This window comes from Xiphophorus maculatus, chromosome 2 (assembly GCF_002775205.1).
Source record: "Xiphophorus maculatus strain JP 163 A chromosome 2, X_maculatus-5.0-male, whole genome shotgun sequence".
Lineage (NCBI taxonomy): Eukaryota > Metazoa > Chordata > Actinopteri > Cyprinodontiformes > Poeciliidae > Xiphophorus > Xiphophorus maculatus.
Genome location: NC_036444.1, coordinates 17,819,941 through 17,844,828, shown reverse-complemented (window position 1 = coordinate 17,844,828; position 24,888 = coordinate 17,819,941). Strand labels below are relative to the sequence as shown.

The 24,888-nt window shown below is 37.4% G+C and overlaps 1 protein-coding gene across 2 annotated transcripts in view; it reads left to right on the top strand.

Moving 5' to 3' along the window:
* Positions 1–24,888, top strand: part of necab2 (N-terminal EF-hand calcium binding protein 2) — a 107,081-nt gene that overhangs the window by 22,583 nt on the left and 59,610 nt on the right. For both annotated transcript variants that reach the window (XM_023351427.1, XM_023351419.1), the window contains exons 3-5: positions 8,627–8,735; positions 12,871–12,896; positions 13,022–13,119. In XM_023351427.1, coding sequence (XP_023207195.1) covers positions 8,627–8,735; positions 12,871–12,896; positions 13,022–13,119 — 233 coding nt within the window. The remainder of the gene's footprint in view (positions 1–8,626; positions 8,736–12,870; positions 12,897–13,021; positions 13,120–24,888) is intronic.

Genomic DNA, 24,888 nt, shown 5'->3' with positions numbered 1-24,888 from the left:
TATTCAACTCTAGGTGGACAAGAGGAAAGGCAGAAGCACAGGCAGCAAATGTCCAGATCGGGGAATCAAACTAGTGACAACTGAGTGGAGAACTGTAGCCTGTATATGGGCCACACGCTTTACCACTGAGCTATGTGGCGTCCAGAACCATTCCAGCTTTTGACCTCCACAAACAAAGTCGAAAATTGTTCTTGTGTTTTTAGGGGTGATTTAAAATTCTATTGATTAACGATGTTTTCAGAAATGTTCTTTTTAAACGTGTTATATTTATTAAACGTTACGGTTTCTTCATGCAGAATATGCAGCTGTCTGCACTTCAGTCTCTGTTGGCGGTTCTCTTTAGAGAGTCGATGGCCCAGTTTAATGACCCAGAGTGTTGAGGCTTTATGCTTCTGTTGTCACATTACCTGGAGCCAGAGGTTCCCCCAAGCCCCCATCTAAAATGAGCCTGAATGGCTTGTCTTGTGTTTAAATGTTTAATTGGATGTCTGTCCTTATGAAAGTTGTGGATCCAGTCAAGCACAGTCTGCTCAGGTGTTCATGTAAGGATGAATTCATGTGCATTAATGTTGATGTGGATACCTGAGTGGAGCATCAGAAGAAACTAACTGGTTGTAATGTGTAGGTTTATTAAAGCCTGTGTGAAATACCAACTCCCAGTATTTCAGGTGTGTGGTTTTGATGGATGTTGAGGATGAACAGGAACTGACAGCACCATACTTCCTCGTCTGTCAGAAGGAACAGATGGATGGGAATGATATATTCACACATTGCCATAAACATTTTGTTTGTCCTCTGCAATACTTAAGCAGAACAATATAAGAATTTGTTTTTTAAAAAACAAAACAAACTAAGAAAGTTCTTGACAGAATTTAATAAAATTGGATTTACAGTGCCTTGGACAAAACTTTCTCATTTTGTCATGTTTGAAATAAAAATAATGTTTTTCCACTAAGATTTTTTGTTCCAGATCAACACAAAGCGGTACATAATTAGGAAGTCTAAGGAACAAGGCACACAGCAAGTGTGATGTGTGTAATCATCTAGCTTTACTCTGATGCCCCTAAAGAAAATCAAGTACAACCGATAACCTTTAAGTCACCACATTGTAAATAGTTAAGTTGTGTGTGTGATTTATTTTCAATATAAATAGAGTTATTATGTGAAGGCATTAAAGTTGCTTCAGAGCAATACTGAACACCAAATAACCCAGCAAACAGGGCTGGTTTGATCAAAGCAATCCAGTTCAGAAGACCTGGTAGGACATGGAAATTAATGACCACCAATGCTCTCCTTCCAGTATTTCTCAGCTTGAATGCTAAAACAAAGTCTATTTCTGTGTGTGGCAGGGGATTCATATTTAAATACATTTAAATATTACATTCTAAACAATAATGGGAAGTAGCTTTGTATTGTGTCCTCTTTAATCATATCTATTTTATGAATATTTTATTAATTCACTTAAAGTTCTGCATTTATGTTGATTTGAATTATTCTTATTTACTAATCAAGATCAGATCAAGCTCAAAACTGGTACCATACTTATCCAGTTTTATATACTCACAGAAAAGTCTCAACCACTATTCAGCCACTATTCATAAATGTTTAATTTTGATTCGCTAAACCATGACAGCTTTCTGTGCAGGTGTCATGACTTAAACAACATAAATTTACTTCACTCATTTTTTTCTGCAGTGCCACTTCTAAATATGGCAACCGTTCTTTTCCTCTAATGAATTATATTCTCCATTCTCCTCATTTGTGCTGCTGTTTCTGTGACTAGACTATCAGGGGAGCTGGTGGGATTCAATGTGAGCTTCAGATGAACTCATTTGTCAACAAGGACCAGATTAACTATATCTGAGTGCAGTTTTAGTGTTTTTTTTAATCCATCTAATGTAAAAAGAAGCCTAACTGTTCCAACGTTTCCCTCCCATATCCCTTCAGGAAATAATTATACTGCTCAAAAAAATAAAGGGAACACTTTAAGTGTTAAACACCTGTTTAAGTGTTCCTTTTATTTTTTTGAGCAGTGTATTTTTAGGCAGACAAGTGGAGGGAAAGAGATATTCAGAAACAAGCAGAAGTACAACAAATGTGTTAGTTGATGACAGATGGAGAAAGCGATGGTTGTTTTCTGAGCCTGGAAGCAGGGTCAGTTTCCCCCCTTGAGTTGCTATGACAACTGATCATGGCAACTCAATGATCAGTTGAGTGATGTACATAATGATGTAAAAGACAAAGCGAAACAAGTAACTACAAAGAAGTACAGTACAGCTGTCCTTTTAAAACTTACAAGCCCTAAACCAAAATTAGATTTTTGCAACAGAACAGTTTTTATAGCAATTACATCATTCTTGTGAAGAGTCAGTGTATCCAAAGAATAGGTTATCGTTTTACAGCACCTTGGGATTAAGAAAAGCATTTCACTGTGGGTGAAAAGCCTTGGCAAGCGAGTTTACTTTCTCTTTCTTTCGAACAATTTTCCCTCAGGAGAACGGATAACACCTCCTGACCTCCGAAAAGGGTACAATCTGCATTAAGAATGAAATCAGCTACTCTTGCAGAGCGTATAATCTCATGTTTACAGAGATGAATCAAACCTGAACCTCTTCTGGACTGATACGGTGCCATTAGGCAGCCTTGTAATGATGAGGTGCGTTCCTGGCATTTCCACCGCCTGCAATTTGCTCCTCCACAGATGTGAGGTTATGCAGATCTGCCTTTTTCTGTGATTGGCTTAACAAAGAAGTTTTTAGGTGGGATTAATTTTGGGGCATTTTCAGACTGAAGACCCCTGATGAAACAAGTGGTGTGTTTATGTACCTAATGGTAAAATGAAAAAAAGACTAAGGATCTCAATTTGCAAAATGTGATTCAATGAATGAACAAATTACAATGTTTGATTTGAGTTGGGTGTATGCAAGTAAAATGAGCAAGTCTAACAATTTTTCATGTTATTTACAAGCATTTTTCTTTGAGTGCTTTGTTTATTTTGAGATTTTCTCAAAGCATATGCTAACCTGCATGTTAGCATCTCAATACCGTTTTTGTCAAAACACATTTCTAATTAATTACTTCTGTCATATGCAGAAGTGAACGTCTCCTTTCCAGGTAAATGAGACAAAAACAGAAGAACAACATGTCAATCACAGTTTGATACCCAACTAGTTTTCAGAAGTGTAGAAACATATTGAAATGCCAGAATTTTGTGATATTTTTATTTTTCTAAACTGTCTGACCTTTAATTTACAACTCAAAGCAAATTATCTCTCAAGAGGTACATTAAAATAAAAGCAAACAAAAAATGTTGCAATGAACCTGGTTGCAAACTAATTAAAATTAATGTTTTGTTGGAACGCCTCAGATTGAATTTAAATATTTAGTCGTCTTCGATTTTTGTTGGTCACTATATCACATCTCGACTCCACAGTGTTTCTCAAATCTGCATTGGAAAGATTGTCCTTCATTTCTTTCAAGCCATTCCAATTAAAGAACTTTAACATGAACACTTGTTTATAAATATTTATATTGATATATCATAGGTACATTGCAATGATATAAAATAAATTACATGTTGGTTTCTTTCATTAGACTTTTCCAAACAATTTAGCTTCTACATAATGCAGAGAAAAATAGTTTGGAACTCCCACTATTAATATGGACAATAAAACAAAATGCTTATCGCTAATTTGACGATGCTTGAATATCAGGCACCATTTATCAGCCATTACTCCACTAAGCATGACCGTTTTGTTTTTACATCCATTAATGACTCATTTTTCAGTGTTGCTGTAAATCCTTATGAACCCAAAACTATTTAATACTTGTGAAAGCAAATCCAAGCAGGCAGATATTAAAGCAGGTGCATCATACTAGTATTACTTTGGAGAGCAAAGCTTTAGGGTATATTTTGATTTGCAATTTTTTTTTTTTTACCAAAATAGGGAAAAAACCCTTCCCTTCTTTACTAGTGACTTTCTGTCAAGGCCAGGCCACTACATCAAGGGATCTTGCTGTTTTTTTTGTTGTTGTTTGTTTTTTCCAAGTTAGTCTTTGTCTTAACAATGGCAGGCATCACCTTAAACTCTCATGCTACCAGAAATAAGTTGCTCTGGTAAATCTCTGCACTTGCCTTTGTGTATAAAGCACATTTGACAGAAATCTTTATGGTAACAATTGATTATAGCATCAAAACATGCGGTAATTTTGCAGCTGAGAAGTAAGTAATCAGCAGATTCAAATCACAGACCTTCAGTAACTGCAGCTTCGCCTGCATTGCATCTCGTCTCCTCTCTGCTGCTTTATGGTACATTTGTGTGAGTGTGTCTTTTCCCTTGCATTAAAACCATTTCCCTTGATGGACCTTTTTGGACAATAAAATAAAGATCGTTTCAGCAAACGATGCCAGTCTGCGGAGTCTCATTCGCTGGAGGCAGGATGCTGTTGCATCACCTCCTCTGATGATGGTGACTTGCGTGATTTCAGAGCAGAGTGCTTATCTGAGTTGTACATTATTTATGGAGGGGTTTGCTTGGTGAATGCTGGCTGCAGCACCAGGACATGGAGGAGAGGAAGCTGCAGAAATTATCCATGGATGTTGCTCAGCAGTAGCCCTTTGAAGCCTGGCTGTCCTATTAGGAGAATACAAAAAGAGAAACTCCCAACAGAGAACACAGAAGTTGCACATTACATTTGTGTACAACTGCTTTGACAAAAAGAGCTTGAAAATGGTAAAAAAAAAAAAAAATGGGTCAGGAATCAGGAAAGATGTAGGTTTTGTTAGACATGTAATTGAGGAGTGTGTTATGCTTTTGTAAAATGAGGTTAGCATGGTGTGTTGATAGAGGAAAGTAGGGCTCAAAAATGGGTCATAGCTGCATTAAACACCAGTTTTTCTTTTTTTTCATGGCTCAGAATGTGAAAACATGGTGGACATCAGTTGAACAGTCACAGTAGGAGTGATGCTGTGGAACCAAGAAGTGACATTTCAGAAGTCACGCCTTCTGTCATTTAAAGGTTACTCCAAGCACACTAAAAAAAACAGATTTTTTAGTCTTATTAAGCATGCCACAACATTTTTGAGATATACTCTGCTGTGTGTATCTGTAATAAGATGAAAGAATAGAATAAGGAAAGATGAAGAGAGTTGTGATTTTGATAGAGAAGAAAAGTAGGCACTCGAAGGATCAAAAAGAACCTCCCTAAACTACAATCAGTTTATTTTTAGTAAAAACTGACCTGGAGTCAGTTTTCCTCTAGTATTAGCTCAGAGGTAAATGTGAATATTTGTCCTTTTTTTATTGCATATGTATTTGCATTTATGGTATCAGGTTTAGTTTTATTGTCGTATAGTAATGAGGTTACACTGCTTTTCGTAAACAACAGATAACTGGAGGGGTATTGCTTGCCAAAACTGAAGATCACAGTGAAAACAAGTTTTAAAAGTGCAACTGAGAAAGTGCAGAGGGAATAGAGAAGGCAGACTTGAAGAGCAGCACATATGAACTCCGTCCTTTGTAAAAGCTGCAGTTCCCTTGGCCTCGTGGTTTTTCTGTGCTCTGCAGCGGCCCCAGAGCCACACCCAGTAACCACACTTAACCATGGACTCACTCTGATGGCAGAGTAAATTAATATTTGATATCAAGCTTTGTATGATGGAGAGACAGACAGGCCAACAGTATAGCTGACACATGTAGATAATGACATGCTGCATAGCTGCCAAAACGTAAAAACTAAATTCAAAAAGCAAAGATGCAGGTTAAGGAAGTTATCAAATACTTAATGGACGGGGGCTGACTAAATTATATCTTTAATTTATGTCTTCAATTTTCAATTAGTCAGGATTCTGAATTGTTTTGAATTTTTTGTTAATTTGTATTTCTGTGTTCCTTAGTTTCTTTTCCTCAGCCTTGTTTCTGTTGAGTCTGGTTATTTTAGTTTATGTTTATTATTTAGTGTCATTTAGAATTTATTTCAGAGTTTATAGGTTTGTGTCACCTCTTTCTATGCTTCCACATCTCTCTCATTTCCTCAGTATGGCATCTGCTCTGCCTTCACACCTGCAACTCGTTAGTTAATCAGCCCCAGTCTGTTGTTGCATCATTCACTCTATTAGCATTTATACACCTCCTGCTCTCTCTCCTTGCTGGAGTCTCATTTTCTACCCTATTGCTCCCTGTGATCTTCCGGTTTGTAAGTTCTTATTGAATTTTTTTTTTTCATTAAATCTTCGCCTCCTACCCGCTGCTTCATTCTGCTCTGCGTTTGGGTCCTACTCCATCTTCACCCTCAACATGACAATTATATTACTTTAAAATCTGAAAATGGAAGATGCATATATTTTTTCTGAATTTTTTTTAAAAAGTTGAACGTAATTGAAGAGTACAAAAACAATATATCCGTAGAGTTATATAAAGTAGAAATAAATTCCTATCAATGAAAAACAAATAGAAAGTTAAACAAAAAGATGCTTAAAAAAAACTATCAAAATATGAAATGGAACAGTAAAAAGAATGGAAACATCAATTATTGCCAAATATAGTCATCATTTATTTATTTATTTTAATCTAATTTGTTATCACAAAAATCAATTTAGACTTTGCGATTTTGGGAAAGCATTAGTAGTTTAAATATAAAATTTACAGCATTTAGCTACACAATATTCAGCACTGTTGCACACAGGACTGCTGTGAATCCCTTTTCAATATTAACTACTTTCAAATCCCTCCTGTTGCATCTTTGTTTTCTGCTTTACTGTTTTTTCTTTTCTTTTCTAACTAACAGGCAAGGTCAGAAACTACTTTACCAGCCATAAAATGTAAATGGGTTAAACTATAATGTATGCTGTATTGCTTTTGAGGCATTGTAAAAATGGTGAAGGGTCGAGGATTCTTCTTAAAAGAATAATCTTTTTAGAAAAATTAAGCTAATCAGTCAGCTACGAAAGTTCAGAGCAGCAGATGGCAAGTTAATGAAATAATGCAACTTGTTCTCAGCTGATGTTGCATGAGGGGATCAGACATTAAGTAATGTTTCCCGATCAGTCAGAGGCAGATTGGAGGAGATGATGGAGCAATCCCACTGCAGCTCAGAGTGACTGCAGTCTGAGCTAAAAAAATTACAACTAATAAAATTAGTTGTAAATTAAAGCACATTTAACATTTTATAAGTATAAATTTGAAAATGCATATTAGAAAGCTGAAACATGGACGTTTTCAATGTTCGTTACAATTTGGAAACAGTGTGAAACTAATACAGCAGGCAACAGATCAATATCTGACTGTCTATAGGTCAATGGAAAAGTGTATTGATTTTGGTTTATATGTTCTGTTAGAGATTGTTTGGTATTATCATTTTATTATTCCTTTAGATTACATTCAGTCTAAAGAACATTGTGATTTTCTTTTAAAGTGATTCTCTTCCTTATGTGTGTATGAACTGACCTGGAAGTCACAACTGTCTGTTTATCTTCATGTGAAACAGTTAACAATGTGTTTCTCAGACCTTTGATTAGTTATCACACCTAGGAACTGGGTTGCTAGTTGATTGTATCAGAAGTTTTACGACCTTTGTTGTTTTTCCTGACTGTCCCCTAGGTAGAAATTCCTTAGTCGTAAAACTGTGTTTGATTGTGTTCGTTTCGGGGGCTCCTAATCTTATCAGCACCAGCCCCCTTTGCTTTTGTTTTGTGTTAATAAAAAGACAAGCTCTACTGCAGAGTTTCAGAACACATGGTGAACTGGTCAGAGGAGCAGTTCTCTGTGTTTTCTCCTTTTGCAAAAGCTTGGCTATAAAATTCATAATACGTTGTCTGTGGTTCTTTATTTTATATAGGTTCGAAAGGAAAAATACCTATCATGTTCGGCTAGAGAAAACTTCTCCTGCTGATCAGAAAAGAGATAAACCCTGGGACTTAATAAAAGGGGCAACACTTTCAGAGGCTGAAGCAGCAGCCATTTCACATTTTTAATTATTTATCCTCCAATAAGAAAAAAAAAACACAAATCTATTTTTGACTACGGTGGGAAGCTTTAAAGAAAACTGAAGCTACAAGAAAATATGGTAAAGTTTTACTGTACAGTGCATCTGGAAAGTAATTAAAGCCTTATTCAAAATTTTTTAATTAATTTCTTTCCTCAAATGTCACAAGCAAATACTGAGAACGAAGGTTTTTGTAGTTATTTTAACTACCAAGAGCAGAGAATCTTATTTCTCCTGGTCTGAGAGTCGTTCAGGTACCGTTTGGCAAACTCAGCAAACTAGACAGTTGTGTGCATTTCCAAATTAAGTCTGATCAACTGACTTTACAACAAATGGACTCCATTAAAGCTGTAGAAACATCTCAATGATGATCAGTGGAAACTGTTCAAATTTGAGCTTCAATGAATGTAAAGGTGATTTTTTTTTTTCTTTTTTTTTTGGTTTTCTGTTTTGAATAATTAGCTAAATATTCAAAAACCTTTCTCCATATTGTCATAACGGGGTATTTGTGTGTAGAATTTTGAGGAAAGAGAGTAATTCAACACAATTTGGAATAAGGCTGTAACATAACAACTGTTAGATCTGCATGATCTTCTTTCTCCAGACAATTTAAAAGCGATTTTGTTTTCTGTTTCTCCTGCAGATGATGGGAAGCTGTCTCTGGATGAGTTCCAGGCTTTCTTCTCTGATGGCACGTTGAACGAGGAGGAGCTGGAGAAACTGTTTCACACCATCGACTCTGATAACACCAGGTTAGCGTGCATACATGAAGCACGCATGGCTGCATGAAGTGATGCCACATACAGAACATTTAGAAATGTGTGCATGTTTGTGTGCTCACTGCACCATGAATTTGCGTGTTGATAACTTATAGGCAATTTTGAAACCAAAGGGTATGTGCACAAAGTTGTTTTTCTGCTCTGCTGCTTCAGTTTGCCATTTGAGTTGCGTGTTTAGGGTGCTGGGGGAAGTGGGTGAGGGTAAGGATGTGGAGTAAAAGATAAAAAACAAGCAATTTTAAATAATCTGGACAGCATTCTAGTTAGAAAGATATTCAATGTCTTAAGACGTTTGAATTAAAACCAGTTTTCATGTGATGCAAATGAACATTTTTACATTTTCTGGGGTTGTTTGGCAGGAAAACAACATGACTAAATGAGCAATGCTCAGTCGCACATTTGTTAATCAGTTTTAGGATTACAAGTCTAAAACTGGAACACATTGAGCTGCTGAACCACATGGGTTGGTCTGCACAGCTTCCAGTATTTTTAATGAAAGTATCATTTTCTTTTAATCAAACACATTAAACTCACTTTCATCATAACATCAAAGACCCATCTTGTCTGCACAGCATTTACTTGTGTGTTAAAGGTGCAACTAACATCTTGTTTTGTTTAGTCCAGAAGGATGCTTTAATTATTATAGAAACTGTTGTTTTGGCAGTTTCTGCTCTAGCTCTAGCAGTGTGTATTAACACAATACCAAGGTGTTAAGACATCAGAAGTTATATTGCTGCCAATAAATCTGGAGATGTTTATAAGGCCTTTTTTACATGTGAAAACTAGTTAAGACCCTCTGCCCAACAGACAAATTTACCTCGATGCCATACTGCACAATGCTCAAATAAAATGGAGTAAAGCCCACAAGTGCTATGTCAGACTCGACAGGGCTTTGTGAGCCTGTCAGATGTTAAAGTTCATGACTGTAAAATTAGAAAAAGTAAAGTATAACTTCTTTCAGAAGAGTTTAAGACAGAACAAGTTTGGTTTTCAAAACTGTGTCAGAGTGAATAACAAAAGTTCTGGAGCAATGACATAGCTCATCTTATGAGCTATGTAATAATCAAAGTAGTTATTTTTGGTAAATGCAATGTTTAGTTAAATAAGAGATAATAATGAAACAAACATTTCAGTTCAGCTTTACAGCACAGTGATATGTGCCTAATAATTTGGGCTTCTTGTAGTCTCTATCAGATATTGAAACTTGGGTCAAACTTGGTCATCCACAGGACAATGATTCCTAACACAGCGCCAAGTATACAACAAAAAGCCTAGAAAAGAAAAGAACCAATGTGTTGCAATGGCCCAAAGCCCAGATCTCAACCTGTTTATGACTGACTAATTGCATGTACTGAGCCAGGTTTTGGTTCTGGAGGTTTCTTCCTGTTAAAGGGGAGTTTTTCCTCTCCACTGTCGCTAGATGCTTGCTCACTATGAGGGACTGCTGTAAAATCAATGACCAAACGCAGGCGATTGTCTACTGTCACTATGTGCTCATCCCGGAGGAGTGAATGCTGCAAGTTAATGACTCGATGCAATCCGCTGGATTTTAACTAATCTGAATAATAATCTGAGATTAACGCACCGTTTGATGACTGGGATCAATTGGAAGGTGTGTGTAATTGAATTGAAACAACCTTTTGTAAAGTGCCTTGAGATGCCATTTGTTGTGAATGGTGCTAAATTAATAAATTGAACTAAACTGAATTGAGGTGCCAGGACCTTAACAGCGCTGTGAAGAACAACTGAAACCATAATGAGATGAAGACGTATGAAAGACATATGGGGACAAAATTCCTTCACTTCATTCCTTCAGCGTAGGAGAAATTTTAGAGTTGAAATGTGTCTCTATCATTTTAGTTCAATCAACCTTTGTGTTTTGGAGATTGTCATATGTACAACACATTTGGTTACATTTGCTGAAATGTTAAGTCCCTCTTGTATTTTATAGTTTTCATATGTTGAGTTGTAAAAACGTCGGCGATCGAGTTTCCTCCTCGCCTTTCTTTTCTCTTTCTGTCTTCTTTGCCTTCATTATTCCATCCTCCAACACATTAACCTGCCTTGTACATTTTTTGATTTAATTGACTCTCGTTAAATCAGTTCATTGACCCTTTATAATCAGCTCATCCATCCTGCAGTCAGGAGAGGTGTGCTGACACAGTGAGATCTTAATAATCAGAAGCCTGACTGTTAATTTACACAAGCTCAAGATCCTGCAGAGCTTTGAATAAAATGAAACCAAGCAGAACAAAAGCTGACCTGTTAGCATTGTTGGAGGGTCGAAGCTGGTCCTGTTTATAAATCCTCCTGCAGGTTTGGCCTTCTGACAGATTTGATCCATCTTTAAATCTGTGCAGTAAGTGGACCATGTGATTGCTGCCATCACCTATGGATGTTGGCCATCTAGCCTCGTGGAGACGGTCTCACTTCATAAGCCTCCTTGCCACAGTGGATGCAGGGCTGAGAAGTTCGAAAGTAGTGTCATGTAGCTACAGATAAGGTTATTGATTGAGTTGAGTGGAAGCAGAAATGGGGATTTGTTTCCCGTTTGAAGCAGGAAGTTGATGGATGGAGGAAGAGGGACGAAGCAGGCAGAGACTGAGCGATACTCGCACCATACTCGTTTTCCTCCCACCACCTTTCAACTTGATCACCTTTTCAATCCATTCTCAGAGCTGCCCGTCTCTGTTTCTGTCATCCTTTTCAAGCTTTCATTCTGCTGTCACTCTGTCCGACACTGCATTCCCCGTATCCTCCTCCTCCTCCTCTTCTCCATGTGTCACTCACTCCTGCCTCCAGTCCTTTCTACTCCCAGATCTTCATTGCACATCTGTCAGTCTGCCTGTAATTTCTTGCACATGGTGAAGATTTAATGTTATAGATCTCAGGTAGGTTGGTTTTGGGTCACCAAAGTTCTCTTGTAAATGCCACTGAATGATTCTGCTATTTGTCTGAAATAATTTTATTTTTTCAACATTTGTTCTGTTTTCTATATCGGTATAATATTTTGTTTTACATTAAAGGAGCCCTGAAAAAGTTGGCATCATATTAGAACATGACTGATTGCCTTGACAAAGTGTAAATAATTTCAAACGTTTCTGGAAATCTTACCGGCTAAAATGTAAGGCCCATTTAAAGTCTGTGACTGCTGATATAAGAATAAACTGAAAGAAGATAAGAGACAACCTTCTTCTGATATTCTGATGCTGATCTGACGTTTTAATACTTTTGCAGTGCAGTAGTTTACAGATTGTTTTTCTTCTTTTGATCAATGAAAGGTGAAACTAAATTGTGCGGTTTTAAACATGGACACTTGCTGAAGAAATCAGTTCTTTCTGGTCATCAGCAGCTAGCTGGGTCTAGCAGTGACCCCTTAAAGAAACTGTCATGATGCTTACGTCTTTTTTAAAAATAGAAGTTTAATTCTCCTTTTGACTTCACTGTGATCGGCCCAGGTGTGATTAATCCAAGGATCTCGCCAAACCACGTAGTCAATTATAGCTGTGCAAAAAAGATTGATCTTTTACGCAGAAAATGTGAAACTCTCAGTTTCAATAATAGTTTAACCTTTTCAAGGAGTGTAAAAATTACATTTTGTGCTCTCTGGAATGACCTGTCCAGGGTGAACCCTGCCTCTGTCCTGATGACCGCTGGAGGTAGGCACCAGCGCCCCTGGCAACCCCACTAGGGATGACCATGTAAGATAATCGATGAATGGATGAATGGCTCTCTGGATTTTGTATTGATGCAGAGGTTTGCAGCTCATTCAGCCCAAATTTAACTGGAGATATTCAGGACTAAGATACCAATTCTTAAGCAGGATGACTTGCCTGCCATCCTCCTCCTATCACTCAGAGAAATTCTAGTTTGCAGCAGCAAAACATTTACTGCCAAAACAAGTTCCATCCATTGAGCTGGGTTATGACTGTATATCTCAGATTACCATCAGAACATTCTTGAATTTCTCTCCTTCCTCTCTTACTCTTTATTTTCTATAGATCTTGGTAAGACTGCATGCTAAAAACCTGTCCTTTGTTTCTGACCCTGCTCTTCTTTATCCTTTCCTTTCTTCCCATTTTCCTCACCTTCCTGCTTGCTGTCATAGTAATGTAGACACGAAGGAACTCTGTGGTAAGTAATCTGCAAATTCTCATATTTAAAACAAACTTTTCAATTAAAATTCATTCTTTAAAATTGCCCCTGACAAGTGGTGTGTTCCTCTAAATGCTTTGTAAATGTTTGTATGTGCAAAACAGACTACTTTGCCAAGCACATGGGAGACTATGAAGGAGTTCTGGCCTCATTGGAAACGCTGAACCTTTCCATCCTCAGAGCAATGGATTTCACCAAAAGGGTAGGAATGAGGAATGACTGGCATCTGTCTAGACTTCAACTGAGGGGAGATATTTTCCATATGAACTCCAGATAACACAGTTTCACAGTAAATATCACTCTCAGAAGACAATGATATTTATTTAGAGTCCACACAGTTATTTCAGCTTCAAACTCCTCTTCATTAAAGTTGACTGGTGTGTGGAAACACTAAATAAAAGCCAATCATTATGTAAAAGTTCACAAAATGTTCTAGAAAGACGGCACAATAATAAAGCTTTGGATATGACCACTTGGTTATGTTGTTGAATAAGGGACCAACATTGGACAAATTAATACTAGACAGTGCTCATATGATATGATAAATTAATAAATGTATATAATATGGGTGAAAGTTGTAATAGCTTGCCATAATAAATAAAACAGTGTTGATGTCTTTTTGCTTTGTATTCATGACAAAATAATAATAATAAAAAAAACTGTTCCCAGATACTGAAAAAACAAAATGAAATTTCTTATTTTCATCCCAACAATAAGGTTTTATTGAAAAGTTTCTCATGTTCTGGCATTGAAGCAATTCTAGTTTCTAATGACTTTAAAACCTTATGATCTTTTTACCTTCTAAAACCTTTCATATATAGTTAAACCATTAAATGGTACAGGTCTAAAGAGCCTAAATGACCTACCTAAATAATTAGGTCATTTGAGGCAGTTTTTCACGATATGCATATGCAATATTTCACTTATGGTATATTTGCAATATATTCTGCAGGCCTAGCAAAGATTTAAAATCTGGATGTTTTGGTAGTAGAGTAGTTGGACATTTAAAATGCTTATCTTAACTTGGACTACAGTATGTTGATTTAATATGCTCATTTAATATATTATTTTGTGATGGAAAAAAGTAACACTCAACGCATTTAAAATAATCTTACTTTTTATATTCATCTAACCTCCTTGCGATGTTTCAAATACTGATTTTATTTTTGCTTCTGAATTTCTAGCAGAATTTGTGCAAATTACCACATTTATGTAAATTATGATTTGAAATTGTTGCACAAATGTGTCATGCAGGTATAATGGGCAATTTAAGATGCAAGCTTGCAGTGGACCTTGGAGCAGAATTGTTAATTTGCTGTCTTTACTTTTAAACACAATGTTCTTTCTGTTACTTTGAGTTCAACTGCAGATATTTGAAATGCCTCCAGCAGAAAGTAACATTTCCCTCTGCATCTAATAAACTTGAGTCCCTGACAACCTTTGCCTGGCTGAGCAGAAGCAGCGCGTCCATATACAGCTCCAACGACATACGGTACAATGCGTACAGAGCGTGTTCCCACAGTGTGAAAGTAACGATGTGTGTTTTCTGGCTGGAATCTAATTCTCTCGTTGTTTAAGCTGCAGTAAAATAATGGCACGTCAAGTTTCTGCTGCAGTGGTTTAGACTGTGAGTAGCAGCTGGAGAGCAGCAATGTGCCATCCAAGTGTTCCCCCAATAAGCTAAATATAGCAGCTGCTCCACAGCCACACCTCCTTCATTCACATGTGGAGTATTTGTGTGTATATCTCTATCCTGCAGCTCTGTCTTTATCTGTCTTTTAGCTGCAGGCCATTCAGCAGCACTCAGACACACTAAGGCGCACACACTCATCCTTTTACACACAGCCTTCACCTAGTTTCTCTCTAATGAACACCCTTTGTTTAATCAATCAGTCCAGTGTGTCTTGTTCTTCTACTGTATCACTCATACTCTTTTCTTTTCTTCTTCTAAAGCTCATTCAAACTATGCATCCCTCAATCTCCTTCTCTTACCCAGAGTCTCATTATGGGCATGTTGGTAAATTGCAGACAAGGCTTCTTTTTTCCACAGCCACATCATTGCATCATATTTGTCATTCATGCCAGTAGATGATAGATTTTGTTTTGGTGCATTCTGAAATTGAGGAACTGCAGTCCATCGAGATGGTTTATCTACACACATTGGAATTTTCCCCCTCCACAAACTACACTGGTCATATTACAAAAGGTTTCTTTGAGTCTTTATTTGTTAGGGCTCATTATATTCCCCACCCATATTTTATGAAGGAAATTGACATAAAGAATTTATACCTGCTGATTTGAGCAAGATCCAATGCCAATTGGCCAGAGTTACTTTAAGTCTTGACAATGCGTTCAAACCGACTGAAAAGTGCCTTAATGGATTCATTTAACGATTCCATTTTTAAATGCAGTTCTTTTGGCGTGCCTTCGCAATATGACCGGCCATCCTAAAATAAAGGGAAGATTTAGAAGTAATGGATTCAGGTTTTCTCCCTCCTGGTTTAACTTTACATCAGTGCAGCATCACATGCTTTCAGTTGACCTTGCACTTAATTTGGTGAGTTTAAGCAGAGAAAAGCCTAAAACATGGACATTGGCTGTCAAGGAGATGAATTTACATCGTCTCGTTCAGGTTGTCATTGGTCTCTTTAGCAAAGCCCCAGACGTTGTCTAAGCCAAGACTTCGTTCTGTTGCAGCAAACTCTTAGTTCTAGGTTGGCATAATAATTTTTTTGTGGGGTGTATTTTCTGTCCTCTCCAGACGGTTGAGGCAGATGGTTGGTCATTTGAGGAAAGGATTTGAGGCAATCTGTTGGTTTTCTTAAATAACTTTTACTTATTTTCTTTTTATGATCCACTGAAACTGTGTGCTTGGGGTTGCTTTATGGGATTAAGTTCCACTCTGACAGATTGAATGTGTGAGTGTGGACAGAGCCAGGACAAATCTAAAATATCTTGCAAAATGACTCACACCTCTTGAACTGTTGTGATATTAAACACTGAAGATACTTTCCTATTTTATAAATAAAAATCTGAAAAGTCTAACTTGCAAGTGGCGTGCACCCCTTTAATTTAGTACCCTTAAAAGTCTATTGTAACCGGTTTCCTTCAGGAGTAATTTAATTGACATAATAGGTCCCACTTCTTGTAATTTAATTTCAGTATGAATTTATCTATTTTTGCTGAGATCCACCACTCAGGTGGAAAACTCCGTTGACATGACAAGCTTTATGAAAGCATTGCGACTAAATTTTACCTCAAGCCAGCAAATTCAAAAAGGTTGCTCTGTTCACATGAGTCTGAACGTACTGCCCAAATAGCAAAACACCAGCTTGGTGAAAACCAGCCTCTTGTTCTGTATACAGAGGGTCTGGACCCTCAGTCTGTGATACGACTGAAATATTTTTTTTTCTCTTAGCTTGATGCTCTGTCAATAAATTTAAATATATTTTCAGTGCTGCAGTCTGCGAATGCGAACTCGGTAAACACAGAACACTATAAAAACTGATTGATCTATTAGTTTGCCCTGTGACTTTAATTCACACTATGGTTCTTCTTTGTAAGCAAATGGAATGGCACCATGTTTACTGAAGAATTTCCAGTAAAAACTACACTTTTCTTGTTTTAAACCCAGGCTAATTATTTTTTTAAATGTGTCCTGCTGCCCTAAAAGCAGCACAGCTTTAACATCATGGAGGTTTTATAACAAGGAAATTGCCATTTAACTTGTTAACTTTAGATTTCAGTGGTTTTATTGTTTCAGGTGTTATGAAAAAGCTCAAGTACCTAAATAATTACTTAACAACAACAGAGCAAAGAGCGATGTATTCACCGTCTGCACTTGCCAAGCGACGCAGCTTAAATGCCCTTTTCTTTAAGTCTCTTGCATTCAGATTCTCCCTTCTTATCTCTGAAGAAACACTAAATGTTTCATGCTTAGCCAGCTCTGGTTTCTAATGGGCAGCTGGGGCTTATCGGCTCCTCTGGAAAAGGCCTGAGTGAGCCGTCTGAGAGCTGCACAAATGGGGATAAAAGGTTTTAAGGCTCTGAAATGGTTGTAATGGCTGCATATGCTTCATATTTAGCCTCTAAAAACAGCCGCTGTCTTTCATCTTTGATTTTTGCCTGTGTAAAACTTACAAATTTATAATAAAAAGAAGTGGTGATATAAAAACCTCAAGTCAGTTATTTACTTTCAGAGGTTTTTTTTTTCTTTTTAGTTTTTTTGTTTCTGTCTCTCCAGAAAACCTTTAAACTTGAGGTAGCCAAAGGGCGACTGTAAAGGCGGAGCCAGAAGACGAAGCGTTTTATTAGTTTGAGCAGAAAGCTGCAGCATGAACCGAGCTCTTTTTAGAGCCCAGTGAGAATTGATTACCTCCACATCCACCTGAATAAATACAGGGAGAAAGGAAAAGAATGAGTGAGACGGGGAGGCAGAAGTTGCACTCAGCAGTCGTCCTCTGCATTGCACAAAAGAGTTTTTCTCCTCTGTAAAGGAGTGGACTAGCACCCATGGGTGGGTTGGAAATGAAAACGGACCTGTGGACCATTCTGCCAAAATTTATGTGACAACAGTATTGGCACAGTTACGCTGTTTAAAAAAAAATAAACCTGACAAGTCTTTGTAGTGAAAAATGGGATGAATAAAATGCAGTTCCAGGAATAAATCATGACATAGCAATAAACTGCAGTGCCTTTAAAGTCCTCTAAACCATTAATTAACACAGAAAAGGAATAAATCATGAACACAGAAAAGAGCTGAGATCGGCAGCTGTTATGGATGGAGTTGGGCCCAATGCCGCTGTCCAGAGGGATATTGATGTTGTATGGATCAAAATCACTCATCAAGCTCCCATTCTTCCTGCAGAAGGTGAAACCAGCTCACAAATAACTCATGCAGATCTGATATTTCCATTTAGGTAATATAGGGTTAATTAATTTAGCTGTCATGTATCGATGCTTCTCAACTGTCTTGACATTTTAAGTATAATCCAATCATAAAGCAATTAAACTAAAACGCTTATTAAATCAAACAGGACATCAGCAGTAACAAAGATCCAATACACAATGAGGAAAAGGTTTGAAATGGTAATATCATATATTCAACGACTGGAAGCTGCTTGTTTTAAATTTTCTTTTTTTTTTCTCTTAGATCTGTTGGCTGCTAACATGACTTACATATTTTTTTATTATTCACAGAATCAAAGTTGTTTGAGATCCAATAATTTTAATGTCATCTGCTGCTGTCTGCTTAATCTGGCCACTAGCTGTAAATCCACTCTATACAAATCGTGCTTCACAGCTAAGGCTGGGCTTTCTCCCATTGACTTTGATTCCTCCAGCAAAATTTCAACCAGACCAGTCAGCAAACAGAAGAAGTAGTTGTGGTGTTGATTTTTTGTGCTGTTTTAGTCTGGAAGTCAATGAAGCCGTTCAGTCCATGTAGCAATATTTAATTTGGAAGCGATTTGAATTATCAGCCGCCTCGTTCAGATCGCCATTTCTCTCTTTGCAGTGGAGGATGATTGTTTACAGCGCAGGCAATTTCTGATAAGCTTCATAGTGTCAAACTGGATCATTTTATACAATGCAGATAAATGTTACCAGCTGGGTAAAATTTAAAACTTCATCAGAGTCCAGACTAACAGGATGCAATCGTTTCTCAATAGCCGTGAAGCCAGACCCTCTGTGCAAAGCAAAGTGTCGGACAAAGGGCTGTTTTTACCAGACTCGTGTTGGTTCTCTGTGTTTTATTTAACTGAGAAGCTTTTCATGCTTGTGTCTGTGGGAAAGTTTTATGGACGAAATGATTAATTTTCCAGCAGGATTGGGCACCTACTCACACTGCCAAAGGTATAGCTGACCACTGGTCTGACCAGTTGTCCAAACGCCCATCAGCTGTTTCAGTAATTTGAGTTACAGTGGCTCTGCTGTTCAACTGTCCACGCCGGCCAGCCTTCATTCCCCACATCAGTCAGTGAGCCTGGGCCTTCTGTGACCCTGACCCCAGTTCACCACTGTTCTTTCTTCGTCAGAGTCGCTCAGCTTTGATGTTTTTGTGCTCCTGACACATTAAGTTTAAGGACAGGATGTCTGCCTTCAGGAGAAAAAAAAAGGGGGATTGAACAGAAGAAATTTGTAGTCAAAAATTATTTTAGCCCATCTGGTGATTAATTATTCCCAGAATCCTTTTCTCAATGGCTTACTCTGAGAAGCAATGTGTAATCCACAGGGACGGAGCGTTGTTGTTTCAAGTGTTTATCTTGTTCTGCAGTGGTGAAAGCTTTTACGGAACAATCAGAGTAAGACGTGGATGCAGAAAAGTTTTAATTGGCTCTCCAGCTGCCATAGATAAGTAACGTCCTCCTCCTCCTCCCCTGAGCTGTGTGTGTTTTTAGACATTGAAAGGTGAAGCAGCTAACAAAAAGGAAAGAGACAGAATTCATTAAGTCTCCTGTCCTGTCTTGTCCCTTATAAATGCTGCTTTTAATGAGCATCTCTCTTTAACACTTTATTTTTTTATGCCTGTGCTGAGCGAGCTTTCTCACAGTGTGACAACTCATTTTCTCTGCAAATAAAATCCTCCTTAAACTATCCTTTAAAAATAGATTTATCCCTCTTTGACCATTTTCTCTGACTTCTCCTACCTTTTCTCCATCTTTTCTCTCATCCCTCTTCTATCTGTGTGTCATTGTGTTTTCTCAACCACAAACCATGGCAGACTCCTCCACAACATCCTCCTTTTTCTTCCTAAAGATTAAACTGAAGAGGATCGTGGATGTGCAAGGGGTATTTCGGTCTGTACACAATAGCGTCTGTAAGGAATGAGCTGTGGAAGATTGATGGAGGAGATCAGGGAGATGAAAGAGGGCAGCAGGAGAGAAAGGAGTCTCAGAGAAGAAGAGAAGATGGGCGCTCGGGGTATGACAAGAGTTGGAGAAATCATTAAATTATTTAGTCTATTGGGCTTTCTGCTCCTAACAAACACAATGAGCTGTTTTTACATTCTTGTTCTTTGCTCTGGTGTTAATATTTTTGTCAAATGTTTATTTTTGTACAAATTTACTAAAGCACACTTTGTGCAGCCATATATACAGTATATATATATATATATATGTATATATATATATTTTTTTGCTGCTGTATTATGAATCCTATTTTTTATACATATCTCCATGCTTTCCATTTGCCATTTGATCCCTATGCACAGAATTTCTCTATTGATGGATAAAAATTAAGGATTATTCTAATCTTCTGTTCTGAAAAGGCCCGGCTTGCATTTGATATGATTTTTATGTCACATTTGCTTAGCAGTTATCAGTTATTTATATGAATTCATAAATCTGTTTTGAATATTGTCTCAAGAGCACTCATGCTCATTAAACTTATCCAAACCTGGTCACATATGAACCACCTTGCATTTCTTTGAGAATTTATTTGACGGGTCAAAACACAATATACATGGTTTTGACATTTGTTACAAAATACACTCTAAAAAGTATAGTTTAATCACCTTAGGCTACTATTTTACCTGTAAGTATTTTCCTACTGATTTTGCTCATTTCAAAACTGAATTTATTGCCCATTTTTCCTTACAAAGCAGCTCAAACTCAGTCAGTTTTTCTCATTGTAATTGGTCAATTATGTTGGCTATGTGATTTTTGTGAATACCCCCTTTTTTAATGGTTCTGATGGTTTGATGGATGTGAAAATCATCCAAATTAATCAATGGACTCCTGAAACTGCTGTATTGTTTACAATGCCTGACTGGAGAGCTGAAAGCTGTGAAGCACAGAGTGCAGGGCACACAGACTGATACTTTGACCCTTTTTATTGCAATAATCATTGTTATTGGTAATATTGCTATATTCTCTTGAGTGTTAGTTTTATTTTGATACTAGAACCATTAAAATAAACTTTCTAGTTACTAAAATCATTTTACATGTCATTTTCAGCAGATCTTTCAAAAAGATACCTAAAGTTTAAGGGGTTAATAAAATCTGTAAAATTAATGTTTTTGCTTTCTACTTCAACACAGAGAAAATTTGTGAATGATAGCAGTAACATTAAAAATTCAGCCACATGTAGTATGTATGATTAATGTTGACCTGAGAGATATAAACCCAATTGTAACTAGAAACTTGATACCTTCTCAGTTGACTAAATCTTTATAAATGAAATAAATGGTAAACCAAGTTTTTTTTTGTTTTTTTTTTAGTTGAGATAGAGCATGCTCTTGCAAAACACTTAGCCTGCTTATAATGTTTATAATCTTCTTTGTTACGTTTATAATAATATGTTAGATAAAAAAAACTAAGAATTAGAAAAACAGGGGACGTATAATGGCTTAAGTGGTTAAAAAAAAAGGTCGGTGGAAGTGAGAATCAAAGTGTAGAGTCTGTCAGGATAGAAGCAGTTGGAGGAGGAATAATGGTCAGAAATGGCAACTGAGAGGTGAAGGACGTCACTGAGGGTCGACATCTTTCTCACGGCTGCCATCATGTCTTGGTTGCTTTGTCATTGAGACCAATTACATGGTTTCATTTCATCACTCAGACCACAAGTGTTACATCATTTCACTTCATTCGACAGCTGCACACCACTTCACATTTCATGGGAACGTCTTTCTTCTTGTGTAATGCGGATGGAAACCAAGCTGCCAGCAGCGATCACACCTGGGAAGTTATCACTTGTTTCTCAAACGGGATTTACACCCTGAGTGCTCTGAGTGTCAGCAACACCCCTGACACTGATTGTGTAGTAAATAAGAGAAAGAAGCACTATAGTGTGGAGCTTCAATGGCCGTTTTGTCTATAAAGTGAAAAAATGATTTGTGAGTGGTTGTTCTAAAGAGAATCTGATAAGCTGAGGTTTTAAAGTGAGTATTTTTCTGCTATTAAGGATCTTGTTAAGTGTTTGAAATTACCACTATTTAATTTATGATTGGTTATAATTTTGTATGTTTTTTTATTGTATGTCATCAGACCCTGAACTGCAGCTTTAGCCACCAATAACACCAGTGGTAAAGTCAGAGCTTTATTCAGCTAATTATACTATAAACATTTATTCTCAATTCCCATCTGAATTTATATTTAAAGCAGTAGTTAAAATTTATGTTTATTTTCTTATGTACCGCTGTATTGAGAGTACACATAAGAAAATTATAAAGTTTATAAGTGCGTTTTAAAATTGACTGGATGCATCAGGCTGATTTTTTGACAGATAAGACACTGATCAGTGTTGGTTTCCGATCCCTACAGTGAACTGGGATTTCTCCAGAGAAAGTTCTGCTGTTCTGCTCAAACTGAAGTCAAACTGACAAATCCTGCATGCAGGTGACAGACTGGCTGACTTGGATGTGAATTGCCTTTGTAGGATCCTGCACTGGCAGGAGTGTGTATTGTGTTGACTGATGAGGTAACACCCAGAGCATGAATAATGCAAAGGCCTTGAGGAGTGAGAAACCATGCACAGGAGAAAGATGGAGAAATGGTGGGATGCATGGATAATTGGGTGAAGGGAGAACACAGAGCGAGTGAAATCCACTTTGGGGATTTAGGGTGGAGTTCAGGGAATGAAAGAGTAAAACACACAAGCTCGACGTGTCTCTAGCCATTCCTTCATCACATTTATTCTTCATCATATTCCTTCAGCCTTCATGCTCTTCATCCTTCCTATCATTCCTGTCTCCCTTGCAGTAGATGGACGAAGCTGGCGAGCTTTCTGAAGCTCCGGCTTGTTTCTGAAGCTTGTTTTTGTGCCCGCCTTCTGTTTAGAAACAAACTCAGGCTCGCTTCCTCAAGCTTACCACCTCCACACTTCCACTGTCACTTCCGCTGGTTAAATCCCTCTAATTATCCAAATGTTTGTACTATTTGTGGCTTTTTATAACTTCTCTCAGCCCTGACTACAAACACAAATATCATTGCTTTGATATGTTTATTGATCTGAACTGTATCTTATACAGTTTTCTAATTAGACTTAGTTTGACTCTTGACCTGCCTTGAGATGTTTTTCTTAGGAGCATAACTGATGGTAAAAAATATTTTGGCATCAAAAAGTGTTTACCAGCTTGATCCTGATGTTAGCATGCCAATCAGACAGAACTCAGTGATGAAGATGAGGCTTAAAGTAAACAAACATTTTTTTTTCACAGCTCTCCCATTTCTTATTGTCCATGGCTTGTCTTGATAATACTGATGAAAAGAAAAACTACTAATGATTTTACCCGTAGAATGTGAATCTACTGCTATTAGTGCCTTAATAGCAACAGCCCAAAGGCATTAGTGGGCTAAAGTTTTAAAGATCATAATTTTATCTATAGGCATTACAAATGCTCAAGAAGATCAGTTCAAAAAGGGATCACAACTAACCCAAAAGAGACGTGACTTTCATAAAGAATGAAAATTAATTTTATGCTACTTGTCCTTTGTTGTGTTGCAGTATAGTCCGTACGGTTTTTCTCAGTCACTTTGGTGCATTTCTCGAATCATCCTCAACATTTGCCAAACACTAAGAGCATTTCCAAAGCAACTTTTACAAACAGCAAAACAAAATGGATTACCTACAAAAGCCAGTCTACAAGATCCATATTTGCACCCCAACATGTGCAAAATACCAAGAGCTAATAGATTCCGATTATACTGAATGTTTAGACCAAATGTCATACTAATGTGGACTATTAAACTTTCTTTGAGGACACATTTTGAGAGGAAAGACATTTAGCTCCCCAACAAGCCTCCAACCCAACACACACTCAATTTCTCATCCACATATAGTGTTTGCACTTTGTGTTTTGTGCTTTTGTTGCAGCTGTGATATTGGTAAGATGCTATAGTGAAAATTAAGGGTGTAATAAAGGAGAAACTGGAACTAGTGGAGTTGGTTCCCTTTTTTGAGAACAGTTTGCCTCAAAGCGATGAAACTCAGTTTCTTATTGAATAATGAGACGTTTAAAAGGAATCACTTTCCCTCTGTAACAACTCTGCTGCTCAGATATAATTTGCATATGGCTAAAATGTTGTTGCCTAGAGACATATTGACTATTGTTGCTAGGATACCATTTTAATTGGTATATGTGTGAAGCTGTGGCAGGGTTGTAAGGATTTCAGAGATAGTGGGGCAGCCGAGAGGCGGAGGTTTCCCTGCGCATCCGTCCTCTGTTATCCCAGCAGAGAGAGAGAGAAAGACCTGCTGCAATGAGACGAGTTTGGCTCAGCGGCAAGACTCCAGAGATAAAAACCGATACGTCGTAAGCCGTGAAACAAAACAAGAATGCATCATTTCAAAGGAGACTCCTCAGCCTCACTGCAGCACAAACTTTTATTAGCTTACATGGCAACAAAGAACAAACTGAGTGAACGGGTTTAATATATCACAATAATGGCCCGCCAGGAATTTTCATAGAGGTCGCCTTCATAGATTTAAAAAAAAAAAAAAAATTCCCTTCTGAACCTCTTTCAAGATTAGTTAAGATCTGTGATGTGTTAAAACAGTAAACTGCTGAAAACCTTCATGATGGAAATTACAGGCTGGAGAATCCTCTCCTCTTGCTATGTGGGATTGTCTTTGTGAAGAAACAAATGCACTTCCTACATAGCATGACCCACTTTGGCATTTTGGACACCATAGCTGTAATAAACTACTTGAGCAGTGCAACAACAAAGCACTCTGTTTAAAGCAAAGGATAGGGTCAACAAATCTGGTGGTGACACTGTAGGTGACACACATTTATTACTTTTGCAGATTTGTTTCAAATGCAAAGTCTTTAAAGAACAGATTGTAAAGTACAGAAAATAAAGCTTTTGGTCTTGGAAAATGTTGCTCACTAATTCACAGCTAAAGGCTTGTTATTAATGCTGCAGCACATACAGACTGATGCCCTTTCTACTCTAGTTTGGGGTTTTCAGACTTGGCAGCATGTGATGAGAATTACTTGGAGGGTCATCAGGGTACAATTCTCTTTCCTAGT